At 36.5% G+C, this 21,445-nt stretch overlaps 1 protein-coding gene across 4 annotated transcripts in view; it reads right to left on the reverse strand.

Moving 5' to 3' along the window:
• LOC112056136 (zinc finger and BTB domain-containing protein 24) overlaps positions 1-21,445 on the reverse strand; it is a 166,554-nt gene that overhangs the window by 43,299 nt on the left and 101,810 nt on the right. For all 4 annotated transcript variants that reach the window (XM_024096502.2, XM_024096522.2, XM_024096536.2 and 1 more), the window contains one exon: positions 11,722-11,953. In XM_024096502.2, the coding sequence (XP_023952270.1) occupies positions 11,722-11,953 (232 nt within the window). The remainder of the gene's footprint in view (positions 1-11,721; positions 11,954-21,445) is intronic.

Here is a 21,445-nt window from a genome sequence, read left to right on the forward strand (position 1 = left end):
GCGAGTTATGTGAGCATTTTTGTCCATAAAATCGGTGGTTTGCCCCACTGGGCTAATAAGATGGCGTCGAGTGCTTTTTTTTTATAAAACTTGGTTTATTTATATCAAATAAATTGAATTGACTATATAGTACTAATATTCCACCACGCTGACCCAATGCGGATTGGCAGACTTCACACACGCAGAGAATTAAAAAATTCTCTGGTATACAGGTTTCCTCACGATGTTTTTCCTTCACCGTATGAGACACGTTAATATATTTAATATCTTAAAATGCACACATCTGAAAAGTTGGATGCCCCGGACCGAATTTAGACCCACATACTCCGGAATATGAGGCAGAGGTCATATCCACTGGTGCTGCTTTAATTAAATGGCTAAGGGTTTATTCCTTTGAAGATCACTATAAAATGTTGAACTGTTGAGTTTCTTGCCAGTATCTTCTCAGCAGAACCTGCCTTCCGAACCGGTGGTATCTTTACAAATAGTCAACTGACGTGTCAAAACTGAGCCTACTTGAAATAAATGATTTTTGATTTTGATTTTGATTTTGATCATACAAGAGTGTACAACTCTAATTTCTTATTTTGAGAATTTTAACTAAAAATTTCTTTAAAGGAAAAAAACTCAGTAGAGTATTTAAAAACAAAACTGTAGTTTTTTCTCACTTAAAAACAAATACGTACATTTGATTGAACCCTGAACTTTGGTGACGATAGCAGTGTGCTATAGATTGCACTTTTATATAAACAAATATACTTAAACAATACACATCACTATCTAGCCCCAAAGAGAGCATACAGAGTAGCTTGTTTTTTTTTAGGTACTAAGATAGTTGATATTATAATATTAATATACATTTATATACTACATAGAAATACTTATATAATGTATAAATACACACAGACACTGGAAAAAGCCCATGATCAACACAAATATTTTCCAGTTGTGGGAATCGAACCCACGACAATGCAGAAGCAGGGTCTACCCACTGCGCCGTCAATTTAAACCACATTTCCATTTAACAATATAGGTATCTAACCTATTATTCTAAACACAAAATAGGTATAAGTATATTCAGTTTGCGTTGCACTAATCTCCAACAAAGTACTAAACTCACACATGCACACACCCATATAACCGCACTATGTAAACGCATACATTTGCACAACGCGACACGCGAATATAGGCCTTGTTTACGTAAAAATAAGGTGTAACTTTGTATGAAACCGCGAATCAACATCATCCCAATGCAATGACGGTATTGATTTCCCCCGAGCGAGATGGACCCCTATATAATTGATAGTTGACACAACACCCCCAAATGCGCAGCGAAGTTTCAAATGACTGTGTAAATATTAACAACGTATTACCTTAAAAAGGTCGTAAGTGACACGTCACGCTTAATGGACTAGAAACATAAACTAGAGCATAGACTAGAACCATAGATAACGACCATAGTTATACTAGAACCATAGACTAAAACCTCCTTGTTAAAGCAAATATTTTTGATGAGCAGACTCCCCGCGGGAGTCACCCAGGCAGTTCTTCAATTAGGATAAAATATAGCCTATGCTATAATTATGTAACACCCACAAATCACATGTCTTTGTATAATAATCTTTAAAATTGGTTTAGTAGAGATCTAGAAATACCCTCAGAAACTTCACACACTCACTTTTAGCTCTTAATACTCGTAATATATTATTAGCATCATTAACAGCCCATATTTGGCTCACTGTTGAGCACGGGTCTCCTCTTAGAATAGGAGCGGTTAGGCTATTAGTCGCCCACGCGTGGGGAATGGCAGACTTTGAGAATCAAGAAACCTTTCAGATATGTAGGTAAGTTTTCTTTCAATGTTTGAGACAAGTGATGTGTAATTTCTTAAAATGCACATAACTGGAAAGGTGCATGCCCCGGACCAGATTCGAACCTACGCCCACCAAATCGAAGGGTATCTCATGTCGCGCCGTGTAGAAACCTAAAGGGATGTGGATTTTCCTCCTTCTAACAAGTTAGCCCGCTTCCATATTAGATTGTAGTCAAGGGCTAACTTGTAAAGAATATAATCTATTACAATTACCCAAGATAAGAGGTAAAATATAACGTTTAAAATAAAGGTTTAATATTAAACGCGAGTTTATAAAGTTTTACAGCAAAATCGTAAAAGTTGGCCAACGTTAAATCACCTCGCGAAAGAATCAAAAGTGATATCAGAAAATGTTAATAAAAAAACTTCTCAACACTCACAAAAGGGATGAAACTCTGGAAATTAGTAAAATACTTTGCGCTCGGACAGTCTTTGTTGGCTGCTTCTTGCTTTTAGAGATCCTTTGTTGTTAGTTTAAAACTGCGAACGCATTTTTTACTGTATTCCGAAGTAGAAAACCACGTTAATTCACGGGAGAGTGTCTTGAAGACCTCTTTGGTTTGCTTCTCAACAAAGAGGTCCTGAATTCGATTCGGTTTAATATAATATTTTCTAAATTGGCTAAGGTCTGGCCTTCGGCCTACCAGACCAGACCTTACTATACGAGTATAAAACCCAGAACTATTGAAACAAATTGAAAAATTCTTTCACCAATAGAAATCTACATTATCAAGGAGTAACACAGGCTACATTTCATCCAATTAGTCCAATGGGAATGGGAACTACGCGGGAGAAACCATTAAGTTCTGCTAGTTAACTTTACCAACTATTCGTGGAATCGGTAATCATAAAGAATTGGTCCAGGTGTGGCTAATATCATATCGTATCGTAGACGTATCGCCAAGTGATTAGCGTTCCGGTACGAACCGTGTAGAAACCGAAAAGATTGTTTATTTTCATCCTCCTTCTAATAAGTTAGCCCGCTTCCATCTTAGATTGCATCATCACTTACCCGGTGAGATTGTAGTCAAGGGCTAACTTGTAAAGAATAAAAACGGCATAAAGCACTTAGGTATTTAAATCCAAAGAAATCATGCACTTTCCTTAGAAGTGGGCATTTATTGTAATTAATTTATTTAGCTCAAAAATAGATACTGTAAGAAAAACCAAGAAAATTATTTTCCCGACTCACGCTTGACCGTTCCGCTCTGGCCCGACTTCGTTAATATCAAGTTTTCGCGCCTCCAAGCGTAAGATCTCAAAGAAACTTGCCGGTTCACCTGACATTTTTTTTTATCTTGACCCGTCAAAGAGAAATTTGTACTTTCATACTTTACTTGAAATCCTTGTTTTTATTCGTGAAATTCGGGCCTATTATTTTTGGAAAAAAGCCATGATCTGTGGATATGACTTCTGCCTCCGATACCAGAGGGTGTAGGTTCAAATCCGGTCCGGGGCATGCACCTCCAACTTTTCAGTTGTCTCAAAGGGTGAAGGAAAACATCGTAAGGAAACCAGCATACCAAAGAACTTTCTCAATTCTCTGCGTGTGTGAAGTCTGCTAATCCGCATTGGGCCAGCGTGGTGGACTGTTGGCCTTACCCTTCTCATTCTGAGAGGAGACTCGAGCTCAGCAGTGAGCCGAATATGTAATAACTAACTATTTTAACGGTGATAGCCCAGTGGATAAGACCTCTGACTTCGACTTCGGTTCGAGGCATGCACCTCCAACTTTTCAGTAATGTTCATTTTAAGAACATTATAATTAGGATTTTTATTATTAATTTTTATTGTATGACAAATTACCTCTTAACTCACCTGATGTTAAGTGACGATGTAAAAGTTTAGCAGGCTAAGCCCCCATTCTCACGATATTTTTTTTAACAGACGTTAATAAAGCTTTCAAATTCAACAACACTAACCTTTTTTCGAGCAGTGTTCCATTTTTAATTTTGGGCGTTGGAAATAGATCTTCATTTAACTTCATACTATATTTGAACGCTTCTTTAACGTCCGTTAAAAAACTCTCGAGCGAATGGGGGCTTACATGGCTTCCTCACAATATTTTTGTTAATGTTAACTTATAAAACGCACATAACCATATTTAACCGTAATTTCATAAATTGAACTCCCGAGCACCCAAAAGAAAACTAGCAAAAAGTATTTTCTTTTCTAAAAAAGCCTGGTAAAAATATGTTGAAAATTACGTTCTTGTATTTTCTTTTCTTTAAACAATTTTCCGTAGCTTTCTTTAAACATTCCAATACATTTTCTCAGTCACCCGATGTTTTTCCCCACTGGCCCATTGTCATGCAAAACTCAAAAGACATCGCTGGAAAAGAGCCATCTATTCTATATTTTCATTCCCCCCTTCTTTTGTTCAAATGGAAGGCAGTTTTTTTTTAAAAGCTTAGGTATTTTCTTTGAAAACATGCTGTTTAAAAATAACTTGGTTGTTGAAAATTTTAAATTATGTACATATAAAAAAAAAGGCTAGACACCGAGAGGTCCAGGTTCGATCCCCGCCGTTTTTAACTTATTGGAGGGGAACGGGAATATTGGTCTTGTTTAAAAAGATATGGCAAATTTTCTTTAAAAAAATATTTTTATAATTTATGCGATATAATTGTTATAAGTTTATTTGTTTGTTTTGACTTATTTCTGTAGATACATTCAATTTCATTTAATTTGTTTCTTTTGTTGTATAATTAATTTGTTACAAATTATTATTATTTTTTTAGTTGTATTTAACAATAATCAATATGACATTAGATGAATACCTTAATTTTTAATTTTAGGTATCTTATTTATTTTTAATTATTAATAATGCTCTTTAAACTGCCTATAACTTTTCCTATATATAGATTATATATTAACACTAATGTTTCTTGTTGCCATTGTTGGTGTAACAATAAATAAATTAATATTAGACTAGGAATCGAATCTAGGACTTACGGATTAAAAAGAAAGCTTACAGGGTTGTTGGATACCCAACAACCCTATACAGAAAGTCATTGAATATTTAAGTCAGATAATACGTACATAATTACAAATTCCTTATGATAACTAGTTACGTTTTTCCACCACCACAAAACCCTGTAATTTTCTTTTCATTAGAGGGAAAATGGAAGTTTATGTCCGTACAGATAATTGCCGATAATTTACAGTGCTAATGTGTACATAAATCGTTTTTTAAATAATAAACTTTTAACTACATTCCTGCGATAAGTGTGATATTCAAAGTGCACTTATGATTACGTAGCAACAACAAAGCGATAGTTTGATGGATAGCTAAATTTGGAGTTTTTAGGTAATTTTTGAAGTGGAGTGTGATTTAGAGATCCTTCCACGAAATATCTACTGTTTTTATTTTATTATTCTTTACAAGTTAGCCCTTGACTACAATCTCACCTGATGAAGTGATGATGCAATCTAAGATGGAATCGGGCTAACTTTTTAGGAGGAGGATGAAATCCACACCACTTTCGGTTTCTACGCGTCGTCGTACCGGAACGCTAAATCGTTTGGCGGTACGTCTTTGTCGGTAGGGTGGTAACTAGCCACGGCCTAAGCCTCCCACCAGCCATTTACGTTTAGGTCTGGTGGGAGGCTTTGGCCTTTGGCCAGTATGTTTAAATTTTTTGATAAATTAAAAAAAATTTTTTCGCTTGCGTGTGAATTAGCTTAAGGTCATTTTTAATATTGTTATGGTGTTTCTTGTATTGTACTAATAAATGCCGGCGCGGGTTACAGACTGTGAAACTAGCACGGTGTAAAAGGCGAGTATTCTTTTAGAAGTCGGTTAAAAAATAGACAATCGTTGTAGTTCCCACGTATTTTTCGCCACAATAGTGGATGGCAGTGACGTGTGCAGTAATTAAATATTTATTCACGGCTGCAATGATTGCAGGCTAGGGTGTGGTGGTTTTTTAATTACGCTAATTGCTATGCAGTGTCCACCCATGACAGACGGCTTGAAGTGTGACTTTGGGTTAAATAGAGTGTAAAATTGACTTCACGTCAACGTATACTTTGACATTGTTGCGTAGACATTAGATTATCGTGTCGACTCGTCTGTGTCATGGACGGGGATGTTGACATATTTATCTAGTAGCGGGCGCCCGCGACTTCATCTGCGTGGAATTCAGTTTTTCACAAATCCCGCGGGTACTATGGATTTTTTCGGGATAAAAAGTAGCTTATATATTAATCCGGAGTGAAATCTATTTTCATTCTTAATTTCAGCCAAATCGCCGCAAAATTCACAAAGTTTCATACAAACTTTCATCCCCTATTTCAGCTCCTTGGGCGTAGAATTGACCAAAATTCTTTCTTATCGGATGTCTACGCCATAACATCTACCTGCATGCCAAATTTCAGCCCTATCCGTCCAGTGGTTGTGCTGTTCCGTCCAGTGGGACTGTGCGTTAATAGATCACTATATGATCAGTCAGTCAGGCTCAAGGATTTGTTTATTTTAACGTGCTAATCTCAGGAACTACTAGTCCGATTTGAAAAATTTTTTCACTGTTAGAAAGCCCATTTATCGAGGAAGGCTATTGGCTATTTTATCCTCGTATTCCTACGGGAACGGGAACCACGCAGGTGAAACGGCGCGGCGTCAGCTAGTGCTTTTATATCCAAGTACGTTTTTGATCCAAACCAAATCTTATAGAAAACTTTTACTTAAAATATATAACAGGCGTTATTTTTCTGAAAGTATTTTATCAACACTGCGTAATTTATTTACTCTGTACGTTCTCTTAGATTAGATAGTAATTTTATATTATGTTTATACAAAAAATAATCGTTGATATTTAAGTACAACGAAATCGGTACGTTAAATTCTACGTAATTACACATACCTACATAAAAAATAAAATAAATCGTACAGTCGAAAAATAATGGAATAAAAGGTATTTTTATACACATTTTGAGGAAATCGTAAAACCGGTACAAATCATTTTTAGACACAAAGATGCTAATTACTACTATTAAACTATTGCTTAATTCCGTGCGAATTAAATCAGTAAGCCGTAGAATACAACACGAGGATATGAAAACTGTTTGGTTTTAAACATTATTGAATTATACAAACTTTTATTGCCCGTATAAAGATTTAATAGTTTCTAATAAACAGCATCAACCTCATAAACGGTGGTATAAAATGTCGAACATCCTATTTCTGTTATACTTTATATGTGCAATAAATATCTGCCAAGATGCTATATACTATTTATGCAATAAGGATTCATTTTTTTATTCTTTACAAGCTATGCCTTGACTACAACCTCACCTGATGGTAAGTGATGATGCAATCTAAGATGGAAGCAGGTCAACTTGTTAGGAGGAGGACGACAGTCCACACTCCCTTCGGTTTCTACACGATATCACACCGGAACGCTAAATCGCTAGGCGGTACGTCTTTGCCGGTAGGGTGGTAACTAGTTACGGCCGAAGCCTCCCACCAGCCAAAATAATAATATTAATAATGTCTGTAAATATGGGTTTCACCTGCACAGTTAACAGTTAGTCGGCACAGTATCAGGAGAAGACAACACCCAAGACCTCGTTTTCGATTTCTTAAAATGCACACAACTAAAAAGTTAGAGGTGCATGCTTCGGACCGGATTCGAACCCACACCCTCCGGAATCGGAGGCAGAGGTCATATCCACTGGGCTATACAGATCAACGGTAGAGTCTTTACAAATAGTCTAACTTGACGTTTCAAAAGTAAACTAAGCCTTCTTGAAATCAATGTATTTTGATTGCAATTTATTTATTAAGAACAATATTTTATTAAATTGTAAACTAGATTCGGATGTCACGGCTATATTCTTTTATTTACATATTTGCATATATGAATATAAAAAAATAGTCTATTTAGCAAACTAAAGTATTCATATAATTCACTCAATAAATATTCCCAATAAAGCCTTCACATAGAAACAAAACAAGTTCGAACGCTGGAAAAAAATTATACTAATCCAATTATAATGCGCATACAAATCGCCTAGCCCGCCCATTGGTCAGTTGTTGAATGGAAAAAAACACGTGAATTTTTTTCTAAGCCACGTAGAATGTACGTTGCACAATACCACGCTGTGATTGGCCGGCCATCCGCCGAGAGGTGGCCATTGGTCGGATTTTTTTTCCCGCTTTTCACGTATACGGCGAGTGTGTTTTTTTCCGCGGAAACTCCGGCCAATGGAACGAACGTAGTTTTAATTATAAAAGTTGTTCTAGCGGATTGTTTTTGCCGCGGACGTATATGGTAGAGTGGTCGTTGCGTGCGGGCGGTTATAGGTATTCTAAAAAGCGGAAATTTAATTGTGGAACGTTTTTATATGCTAACCATTATGTACTGTGATGGAGGATCCAATTGTGGAACGTTTTTTATATGCTAACCATTATTTACTATGGGAGGATCCAATTGTGGAACGTTTTTTATAGTATGACCGTAAATAAGTATTCACGTTATAAACCTGACACGGGGACCTGTTTTTTTTTTATTATTATTAACATTGTTAGCCCTTGACTACAATCTCACCTAATGGTAAGTGATGATGCAATCTAAGATGAAAGTACTAACTTATTAGGAGGAGGATGAAAATCCACACCCCATTCGGTTTCTACACGACATCGTACTGGAACGCTAAATCGCTTGGCGGTACGTCTTTCTGGTAACTAGCCACAGCCGAAGCCTCCCACCAGCCAGAACTGGACCGAATAAGAAAATCTCAATCGACCCAGCCGGGAATCGAACCCAGGACTTCCGCCTTGTAAATCTACTGCGCATACCACTGCGCCACGGAAATCGTCAAACTTTGTGGACTGCGTGAAAATCCACACCCATTTCGTTTTCCACACGACATCGTACCGGACGCTAAATCGCTTGGCGGTACGTCTTTACTTGTATAGTGGTAACTAACCACGGCTAAAGCCTTAAACCAGCAAAATATTTAGAGGAAATACATCACCTAAAAAGCCTTGTATAGCCATGCTGTCTCAGACCAATTATAGAAGGACCTGTATCGCACTCATAGTCACGAACAAAATTGTTTGTCATTTTCTGAAGAAAACGAGCTTAGATTTGGTATATATCTTCTACTAAACTAGAAGTTTTTGCCCGTTTTTTACACAATTCAATTACACAAAAAGGTATTTTTACGGAGCTCTTTAACCGACGAACACGATTACAACTATTTAACATCGATTCTATAGACAGTTTTTATAATCGCATTAGATCGTTGATCATATACTTTGACAGAAAAGTAACGTTTAGCGAGGCAGGTCCATACAATATTTGGTCTGACATGCTCAGTAGGTGCTATAATAAGCCTGTATTGATTTTTTGAGACGTAAATAGCTGTGCTAAGAACGTTAGTCGCTATTTTTCCTTGCAGATCATTTATATTTTGCCCACCCACTACCTGCCCTTTGACTGGCACGCACAAACTTATCTAGGTCATCGATCAAGTTTTCCACGATTTCCAGGAATTTGTACAGAGAAAAGAATCAAAGCTATCTTTTAATGCTCTTCTAGTATAGGTACCTATTTTTAAAAAAAATTCTTTGATTTATGTTAAATTAACGGGGCCCCGCGACTTTGTCCGTGTGAAAACCTATCCCTATTTTACCCTACCCCTACTTTAAGTATTCTATGTCCATCTCCTGGTTCTAAGCTACCTCTCCACCAATTTTCAGTCAAATCGGTCCAGCCGTTCTTGAGTTATAAATAGTGTAACTGACACGACTTTCTTTTACATAATATACTCGTAGATAGATTATGTGACCTGACAATGCAGAATATTATTACTTATATTTTAATTGTATCTACGTCTAGATACAATATACCTATAGGTACATTTTAATTTTGGTTTTGTATAGATCATCATTATCAACCCATATTCGGCTCACTGCTGAGCTCGAGTCTTCTCTCAGAAAAAGAGGGGTTAGGCCAATAGTCCACCACGCTGGCCCAATGCGGATTGGCAGACTTCACACACGCAGAGAATTATTAAAATCCTTTGGTGTGCAGGTTTCCTCACGATGTTTTTCCTTCAGCGTTCACACAACTGAAAAGTTGGAGGTGCATGCCCGGACCGGATTTGAACCTACACCCTCCGAATTCGGAGGCCATATCCACTGGGCTTTCACGGCTCAATTGTACCTATGTCTAGGTACAATATACATAATTATAGGTATATTTTAATTTTGGTTTTGTGTAGGTAAATGTCAAAAAATAAAAGATAAAGGTAGGTTTTCATTTCTACGTGTAATTGTTGTCACTTTCAACGCATTATGCGTAATATCAAGACGAGGCAAGGCAAGTCAGTTATTTTGTTACAAGTTAATGGGTTTCCTTAAAATAAAAATAATTAGGCATTTTTCCAATCGGATTTCACCTTAAGCCACATTTACGTTAACTATCACCTGAGATATTATTTTACTAGCAGGCGACGCGCTGTTTCACTCGCGAAGTTTCCTTTGCGGTGGAAATACGAAGATAAGATGGGTAAAAGAATTTTCAAAATCGGTTCAGTAGATCCAGAGATAACCTCCTACAAACTCACGAACTTTACCTCTTTATAATATTAGTAAGCATAAATAATACAGAATTAGAAAATGCAATAAAATTATTAAGAGCACTCTATAAACCATAAACTAGAAAACGTATCCGAGTAGCCAAGTATTTTTGTCATTTAGAAATTTATCTTATAAAATGACACTCCGTAATTTACGTAATGTCTTGTCTATGGTGCATACGTTATGTATACTCTGTGATTTAGTGTAAGTATTTTTGCGCGGAATAGCCAGCGATGCAATCTGTTTTATAATGGCCGGCGAGTTTAAATTTGGAATCCTGGAAGACACATCCCGTATGCCGTGATGTATGCGTTCATGTTTTATTAAATTTGTTTATTTGCACTAGACTGAACGTTTTAACTTGCATTCGCAAATACGTTGCATACTATAACGATTATCATAATGTTGTTTGGATAAACAATGTTATTTATGTGGAACAAATGATCAAAGTTCCATCATTATTCAAACTCAAACTGTACTAACAGATCCTTCAGCGTCTTAACTGGTAAAGGTCTATTTCTATTCTTTGCTAGATGTACAGTGGTATTCTGTAACTTGCTAGAGGTAATAATTATATTAATGCGAAAGGTCCTTCATCACGAAATCTCGAAAACCGCTTGATTTACAAACATGAAATTTGGCAGGGAGGTAGTTTATAGTTAGTAGGTATTTTACGATAGGGCTGGATTAAGAAGGACCATGGGCGGGCGAAGTCGCGGGCGTCCGCTAGTATTTTATAGAGTCAATGTTTGTGGTGTTGTTGGAGGGTATTCTCTGCATCTACTAAACCGATTTTGAAAATTCTTTTACCAATTAGATTAGAAAGCCACATTATTTGTGTGTGTTATAGGTTATAATTTATCCACTTACTCTCACGGGATGGGAACTACGCAGGTGAAACCGCGGGGCGTCGGTAAATGTAACATAATGCCATAATATAGCCCTCAGGATATAAGGATCTGTTGCAATGGGCTGGCAACATGGTTCGAAGAGGCGATGGATGTTGGGGTTCCAAGGTGGGCGACCCTAGCACTAGAATGCGCAGTGTTGTCGACCCCGAACCAGGTGGACTGACGACATCAAGTCGCAGGGATTCGCTGGATGCAGGCGGCTCAGGATCGTGATGTTTGAAACTCCCTACAAAAGGCCTATGTCTTGTAGTGGACGTCCATCGGCTACGATGATGATGATTAAAGCACTTCTTGACCGACTGGTCGTGTCATTTGCTGCTGTTCCAATCCCTGAAAGAGTAACTGACCTGTATGAAGGCGCGTATGTTGCTGTACATGGCTGAGCTGCTTAAACCGTCGGTCGCAGTAGGAGCATTTGTAAGGCTTCTCGCCAGTGTGCACTCTGATATGCTGCACCAGCTGGTGGTTAGAGCTGAACGACTTGAGGCACTGCTGGCACTGGTGAGGCTTCACCTCTCCGCCCAGGCCGCGCTGGAGTTCGCGCGCGTGCATTTGCATTGCGTTCTTGTGCATGAAGATCTGTTGATGGAATTATGCGATGATTCTCACATGTGATAAAAGCTTTTATTTAAAAAAAATTTTGGCCCACTGCTGGGCTAGGTCTGAGCTTATTTTCATAGATACATTCATGGAATTTGAAGCTTTGATCCACATCGCTTTTGTTTTGATTGTGATTGGCGTGAGCTTCTTAATGGGAACTCAGCGGTGTCATTGGGGGGTTTGGGCGAGCGTAGAAGCATCGCCTCATGGGGCCCGAAGTCAGAAAGAAGTAGACAAGATGGACAGAACAACTCTCTCTCGGATCTCGCTTCTTGAGTTAGTTAGTTTTCTACTTCTAGAAAGGGGGTTAGGAGCTTCGATTTACTATGGATGTTTTATATAGGCTAATGGGTTATTGAACATCAATATGTGACTGAATTTAGGTGTCCTTGAGTCCGATCCCCCACCCAATTGTCGTACAACCTCCTTTTATGATAGATGTCTTAATACATTAAAGGAAACGAGAAAGGTTAGATACAAATCTTTGGCACTAAAACATAACCAATACGATGGAGATGTTGCAGGAATTAGAAGTTGACCATAGGAACTTATAATATAAGCAAGATATGTCTATCAAGTTTGGGCTCAAACAGTATCACTTGATAATGTGATTCATAGGACAACGCTTTGTAGGGTGTATCCGTAGAATGTCGTATGAGGTGTTGCTCTGTTATAAGAAATAGTTTTCTTATTATCAGATTCTTCTCCTTGTTATATCAACTACAATCCCGAAGATTCTTATAAAACGCCAACAGGGATTCGAACCCTTCGTATAATCCGCTGTAAACAAATAAATCTAGTAAAATATTAACAATTTATATAATATGGGTACTTTTAGTTAAACAGATATGTGCATTTCCAAAGTGTTTTAAATTTTTGCATGGTAACTACATTGAAAAGCATATCCTATAAGGTTTATTCTTGGAATATAAACCTCCATATTTTTCTAATCCTCCTCAATTTAAATGATCTAATTGTAGTAAGTTATACAACAAGTTATATTTAGGTAAGTATATTAGCCTGAGCCGTGATAGCCCAGTGGAAATGACCTCTGCCTCCGATTCTGGAGGGTGCGGGTTCGAATCCGGTCCGAGCCATGCACTTCCAACTTTTCAGTTGTGTGCATTATAAGAAATTAAATATCACGTGTCTCAGACGTGAAGGAAAACATCGTGAGTGCATACCAGGGAATTTTCTTAATTCTCTGCGTTTGTGAAGTCTGCCAATCCGCATTGGGCCAGCGTGGTGGACTATTAGCCTAACCCCTCTCATTCTGAGAGGAGACTCAAGCTCAGCAGTGAGCCGAATATGGGTTGATTTAACGACGACGATGACGATATAAGCGTACTTTAACCGTAATAAATTTGATTTGATTCCTTTTGATTTGATTATAAAGCGCGTATCACACTCGCATCGTATAGTGTCGTGTGTAGCCAACATTAGCGGGTGTAAAGTTTCGCGCGAGGCCTCCTATAATTTTGCCATGGCAAAGAAATTACTTTCCAGCCGTAAGTCAGATAAGGCGGAATTATAGGGACTTGAAATTATTTATCGTATCGCTGCGATTCGTATGAGTATATTTTGTATTTGATACGTGGTTTGTATGTATTATTTATATCTGACGCCGCGCGGTTTTACCCGCGTGGTTCCCGTTCCCATAATAATATGGGGATAATATATAGCCTATAGCCTACCTTGATAAATGGGCTATCTAAAACTGAAAGAAGTTTTCAAATAGGACCAGTAGTTTCTTTCTAGTCCGATTTTGAAAAACCTTTTACTAGTAGAAGGCCACTTTATTTCTCAGTGCCTTAAGGCTTTATTTCGTACCCGTGTTACTTCGAGAACGGAAACTAAGTTGGTAAAACTAGGGTCTTTTCAGGTATATTTAGTAGTTTTAGAGATTATTCAATTCAAAAAACAAACAACCAATAATTTCCTCTTTAAAATAATGATTATTAGCAGATATTGACGAAGCAACATCTCACAAGGTGTTGCTTCATGAGAAGGCTTTAAGGATTTTTCGCTTACATTTGGTTAATTTAATATGAATGTAACGAACTTGTGCCTCTTTAATAACTGCAACACAGTGTCTCACTAGCAAATAGGTATAATTAAAATGTTACTAATACAAGATGACAAGTGATATACAGATATTTCTTTTGTTTTATGCACTTGTGTTGTAATTATGTAATCTAATGAACTTATTTCTAGTTATACTTCTTTAAGTTCAGCGTGTTACATCAAAAGTCATCAATTAAAATTAAGAATGCTCTGTAAAGTTACAGCGATGAGACATCGCTCATTTCCATGGCAAACGATGTTAGGACATTTTATTTTGGCATCCCATAGAAATAAAGTAAAATTCTAATAAAACTTGTTATAGACGAATATCGACGAATATAAAATACAGGAATCGACCCTCAGATAAAATCGCATAGAAATTTTCCGTGTTATCATAGAAAAATCTAGACATACTTTATCTAGTATTATTTATAAATTGATAAAAGATAATAAAATACCATTATCGCGGCAATCAAACACAAATACTTAGATAAAATTAGTTTGTAACACTTTATTTGTACGTGTTATTATTAATTACGTTAAATAACAAACTATCTATTTAAACTAAAATACGTTAAATAACAAACTATCTATTTAAACTAAATTACGTTAAATAACAAACTATCTATCTTTACTAATATTTTAAAGAGGTAAGGTTTATAAGGAAATCCGTGATAGCCTAGTGGACATAACCTCTGCCATCGATTCGGAGGGCGTAGGTTCGAATCCGATCCAGGATATGCATCTCTAACTATTCAGTTATGTGCATTTTAAGCAATTATATATCACGTGTTTACAGTGATACGTATTCAATAACAGTAAAGGAAAAACACCGTGAGGAAACTTGTTTACATGGGAATTTTCTAAATCTCCACACACACAAATTTAATTTTTAATAAAATTTGTGAGTGTTTGTCTGCCTGCATTTGGCCAGCTTGGCCATTTTCGGCTCACTGTTGAGCATGAGTCTCCTCTCAGAATGAGAAGGCTTAGGCCAATAGTCATACTGGCCCAATGCGGATTGATAGACTTCAGATATGTAAAATGCACGTTACCTCACGATAGTTCGAACCCTCGCCCTCCGAATCGAAGGCAGGGGTCATATCCCCTGGGCTAACACGGCTTTAATTTTAATATTGTAAAATATATTTTTTTTAATTTGCCATTTAGGCATGAATCTAAAGAGTTGTAATATAATTTCGATATTCATCATCAACATCATTATCGGCATATTTTAATGGCACACTCTTTTAAACGTTATCAACCCATATACGGCTCACTGCTGAGCTCGAGTCTCCTCTCAGAATGAGAGGGGTTAGGCCATTAGTCCACCAATGCGGATTGGCAGACTTCACACACGCAGAGAATTAAGAAATTCTCTGGTATGCAGGTTTCCTCACGATGTTTTCCTTCACCGTTTGATACACGTATTTTTTTTTTTTTTTCGAACCCACACTCTTCGGAATCGGAGGCAGAGGTCATATCCACTGGGCTATCACAACTCTTATATATTATGTGAATATTATTTCTAAAATAAACAATTATTGTTGTCGTTACAAAACGCAATCAGTAGAATCTTAGTTAAATATTACTTGGGTATATTTATCGAAAACCTTACTTCTATGCGATTTCGAAGAAACGACTTTGGACACGCAAGCGTACAATGTGGGCCAGGGAAACTGTACACGCAGAATAAACTTTATTGCTATTAGATAAATTAACTTCACCTCAATCCCGTAATATGTTACCTGTATATTTTCTAAACATTTTCGACCCAGTGGTGAAATTACAAATTATAAATTACTAGCTGACGCAGCGCGGTTCCTCTCGCGTGGTTCCCGTTTCCGTAGGAACGCGGGGATAATATATAGCCTATAGCCTTTCTCGTTAAATGGGCTATCTAACACTGAAAGAATTTTTCAAATCGGACCAGTAGTTCCTGAGATTCAATCAAACAAACAAACTCTTGAGCTTTATAAGATTTATTATATAGTATAAATTTCCTACACACAGTTCGTAGGTACCTATTAGAACGCACAAGTGCACATTTCAAAGTACCTATTTTTGCGGACTTTTGACGATATAAAAAGAAAAGCAATGACAATTTGTAAATCATTTTTTACACAAATTAGTAATCATGGAACTGACAAGTTCACAAAGTGCCTATTTTTACGGTGTGTTGACCATATGCCAACGATATGGCAAAACATATGGCAAAATAAAAGTTAGCAATACGTACGCGTTTGCTAAAAAATTAGTTTATTAAAGGAAAATCATTAATTTACAATTAAATTACAATTACACCGTACCTGATTAATGATAGCGGTACCTAAGTAATAAAACTCAAACATTTTTATAATTTCACAATAAAAGTTTAACTTAACTTTAATTTATATTTGAGTAAAAAAATATATAACATTTCTGCTATCATTAGATAATTCTCAATAATTATTTAATTCTGAAAACAGAGCAATGTTGCCCTTTATTGTACCCCTGATAACGCATAAGCAAAATTTCATAAAAGGTCAAGTAGTTAAGAAATTAAAGCGTTACAATCAAACAAACTTAAAAACTCACATTCATATTAATTATTATTAATTAAATGTTTCAAGAGTCATTAAAAGTATAATAATACTTCAAATCAATTGATAACTTAATACTTAAATTGTTAGTATTGGAAAATTCCATAAAAAATACAATAAATTGTCACTGGCTTTTAATGTTAGTTTTATTTAATTTCATAGAAAAAAAATAATAGTCACCTGTGATAAAAAGGAAGCATTTTTGTATTTATTAAATTCCCACAAATCACAAGACATTTCATTACAAAAAAATGCGTGCATACTTTGAGGATACCTCTAAATATAATAAAATATGTTTCAGTTTGCACTGCTTAAGGAAAACCGTAAACGTTTATTATATTATGATTTTATATAAAATATTTTTAAATATCGTAGCATAGAATATAGAAGTTATCATTTCCTGTAGTAAACACGGTTATTTTTAATAAGACAACAGGAAAAAGGCGATTTATTTGTGTAAATGTTGTAACATTTTTGACCTCAATGTCAAAAAAATTCCATAACAATCTTTATAAGCTACCGATTTTTTGAAAAATCTTTTTTTCTAAGTGAAAAGTATGTTTTGTTGTTGTTGAAGTACGAGGGTGTTACCACAAATTGATTGCTAACCGAGCTGCTAGCAACCAGAAATTAGAACATTTTTAAAAGACGAAAAACTTAATATTTCATAGCCTGTAGTAAACACGTTTATTTTTAATAAAACAACAGGAAAAAGGCGATTTATTTGTGTAAATGTTGTAACATTTTTGACCTCTATGTCAAAAAATTCCATAACAGTCTTTATGAGTTACCGATCTTTTGAAAAATCTTTTTTTTCTAGATTAAATGTATGTTTTGTTGTTGTCAAAGTACAAAGTATTGTGTTACCACAATCTGTTTGCAAACAAAGTTGCTAGCAACCAGAAATTACAACTTCTTTGAGAGACGAAAATCTTAATATTTCATAGCTCGACACAATCCTCGTATCCAGGACCTCGTATTCCAGTGGCTTAGGTTAACCACTAAACCACTTTTGTATAAATGTTAGTTGGAAATAATAAATTTGCAAGATGTACGATTTTCTTGCATGACGGTGTAGCCCTTTCACGCGTGTTAGAAAGTAGAACTAGACGTTTTGATCACGCAACGAAGAAATTGCAAAGAATTTATGCTTTTGATACAATGTGATGGGGTCTAAGGTTCAGTTCCCGGAAGGCATGAGATATTGGCCGATTTATGTAATGTGGCCTATCTGTTTTATCGCTTACTGCCACATTATCTACATGTCTGACCTCTGTGGTCCGATGAAATGCCCGGGTTCAATTCTTATTTCAGTCAGTTTGTTTTAATATTCTCTAATTGGTTATTTGCCTGTGTGGTGTTAATTGGTTATGTATATTTAATGGATAGAAAAATAAAAATACTTTTAGTAGTTTTTGAGTCGGTCCAGAATAAATAATTCTATTTACCAGGTTTTAAATGCCATAAGTACTATCGGAGATAACTATAATCGGGAGAAAAGAATTCTACTAATAATAAAATAATCTATTTCTGTGCCAAACTTCATCTAAATCTAATCAGCAGTTTTTCCATAATCCTAACTAGTATAGTATATGTGCGTATGTGAGTTTGTTAATACGCTTTAACGCCTAAACTACTACACCGGTTACAAAAGTTCTTATACCAACAAAAAGCTACATTATTATCGAAGAGCATAGGCTATATTTTATCCTCATAATACCGCTAAAACGAGTAAAACCGTAGGGGACTGCAAGTTGACTAAAAATACCCAAACACAACCCTTTAAAACGCGTAAATAACTCTAAAAATACCACTTAAAGCCTAATCACCTACAAAATCGCGCAATCAAAAAAGATACTCGAACGTGTCACCATCCCTCAGGGTGGTAATTAGGGGTATAAAAAATTGAGCGCGAGTAAAAATCGTCATGAAAAATGCACGAAACATAATTTTTCCGTAAATTGTTCCGCCGGACGACCATTAAAAGGCTCTATTAAGAAAAATGACTCCAACCCTTCCGCGGAGCACGTTTTTAATGACATTTTTTTATGGAAGCATTTTAGTTAAAGCGGTAGTCGATTTTAATTTGGATAGAATGACTCTTGTTCGGAAGAAAATGTAAGTTTTTGATATTGAGTGTTTTTTTTTAAAACAACATTGATGAGTTCCTTAAATAGAAAAGCGCTTGGAAGCCATTGGATCAGCTTCCACCTTCATACAAAAAGTAAAACTATAAGAAATTGTAATGTTGTCATAAATTGTAAATTATAATACTGTACGACTTTTTCAAAAGATCAACTGTTGAGTTTCTTGCCGGTTTCTTCTCAGCAGAACCTGCCTTCCGAACCGGTGGTAGAATCTTTACAAATAGTCAACTGACGTGTCAAAAGTGCTTGTAAACTTGTACTTGTAATAAATGATGTTTGGTTTTGAAACACCGGACAAGTTCGAGGCTGACACACTAACCTGGGGTTCCGTACGAATCATAAATCGAAAATTATAGGTAAAATATACAAATAATTTATTAAAAATCTGTTTGATACAGTCACTCGCATAGATCCCGCTCGTGTGGGAATCTATAAGAATGCGAAAGTCAAAAAATCTCGACAACCACTTGACGTACAAAGATGTAATTTGGCAGGGAGGTAGTTAATAGTTAGTAGGTGTCCGCTAAGAATTTTGCGATAAAGTCGGATTAAGGAGTTCTAAGGACGGACGAAGTTGCGGGCGTCCGCTAGTTTATATATATGTATTTGTATTTATAAATAAATTGTATTTGCATTTTAGTGTTACGTGGTTTTTAATTATTTAGATTAAACCGGACAGTAATTTTTTCCTGTTAATTATTATTTGTGTTGGTAGGAAAAAATCACCATCATCATCACTATTATCAGCCTATTTTAACAGGACTAAGCTTCTCTCGCTATAACAGAGGTGATATGGAACTTAAACCCACCACGCTGCTCCTGGCATTCCATAACCTGAACCAGGATTCGAACCCAGGACCTTGTGAACTGTAGCCACATGTGCTAACCACTGGACCGATTTTCAGTCAATTTATAAATTTAATCATAATTATTTTACCAAACACTTTTTCATTTTGAATTCCTGTCTAAAAGCTGATCGCACATCTATCTTCTTTTAACGCATTTACGCAATTTAATTGTGTCTATCTTCATTCGTACGAGTATAACAACTTTGTATTAAAACTTTTTTTTTTTTATTCTCTACAAGTTAGCCCTTGACTACAATCTCACCTGATGGTAAGTGATGATGCAATTTAAGATGGAAGCGGGCTAACTTGTTAGGAGGAGGATGAAAATCCACACCCCTTTCGGTTTCTACACGACATCGTAGCGGATCGCTAAATCGTTTGGCGGTACGTCTTTGTCGGTAGGGTGGTAACTAAGCCACGGCCGAAGCCTCCCACCAGCCAAACCTGGACCAATCAAGAAAACCTCAATCGGCCTAGCCGGGGATCGAACCCAGGACCTCCGTCAAGTAAATCCACCGCAAAGCACACCACTGCGCCACGGAGGCCGATAACTTCAATTATGCACCTTTTCACAATACACTATTTGAATATACGTAACCAAAAATGTTCTTGCAAGTTTAATATGCAAATTGTAAGACTGAAATATATTGACAGCATTATACTACATGTAATACACGAATTGTAAATTAAAAGTTATATTTTTTTTAGACTATGTATTTAAATTAAGTTTTATTAATAGGACCACAAGCATCACCATGGATTTGAATGAGAATAAAAGCTCGACTAGGGTCGAACACACGTGACCATTACTAGAATGCGGGGCGTGCGGTGCGATAAATGCAGATGTTGTTAATGGGACTATAGGAGAATTGTCAAGGATTTTTACGAGCGTCAACAGTCGAGCATCCGTTGCTAAATTGCGGAACGTGCGATATGTTTAAAGCAGACAATGTGCGTTCAGCCTTAGCAAGCTTAACAACAAGCCTGTCGGTATTGTATTGATAACTAATTAATTTTAAGTTGTTACGTTTGTATACTTTACCACAAAAGTGAATCATAGTCGTTTATAAAACATATTGTTCTAAGTTATTTAATAATTGTTATTTATTAATAGTAATGATGACATCAAGTGGGTTGCAGCGAGCCGCTGGATGCTGTAAGCTTGAGATCGTGGTGTTTGGAAGTCTATACGAGAAGAGGTAGTCGACGACTACCTCTGTCTGTATGTATGTCAGTCTGTCTATGGTACTATAGCTCCCGAACGGATAAAGCGATTTCAATTTAGTTTGTTTTGTATGAAAGGTGACTTAAGTGCGAGTGTTCTTAGACATGTTTGATGAAAATCGGTTGAGCCGTTTAAAAGTTATGGGGGTTGACAGTGGGGAAGAATTAACGAATGTTTTCAAATATAGGTACTCGAGTGGGGTCACAAACTAAAGCGCACTGAAAGAGAATTTTGATGACTTGATCGAGAGTGTAATTAATAATTTCATGATCTTCGGGAGTTTTTTTTTATTCTTTAGAAGTTAGCCCTTGACTGCAATTTCACTTGATGGTAAGTGGTGATGCAATCTAAGATGAAAGCGGACTACCTTGGTATGAAAATCCACACCCCTTTCAGTTTCTACACGACATCGTACTGGACGCTAAATTGCTTGGCGGTACGTCTTTGTCGGTAGGGTGGTAACTAGCCACGGCCGAAACCTCACAGCCAAACCTGGACCAATTAAGAAAACCTCAATCAACCCAGCCGGTGATCGAACCCAGTACCTCCGTCTTGTAAATCCACCGCGCTAACCGATACAATGGCAATATCTTCAACAAGGTAAA

The sequence above is a fragment of the Bicyclus anynana genome, chromosome 25 (genome assembly GCF_947172395.1).
Source record: "Bicyclus anynana chromosome 25, ilBicAnyn1.1, whole genome shotgun sequence".
NCBI lineage: Eukaryota > Metazoa > Arthropoda > Insecta > Lepidoptera > Nymphalidae > Bicyclus > Bicyclus anynana.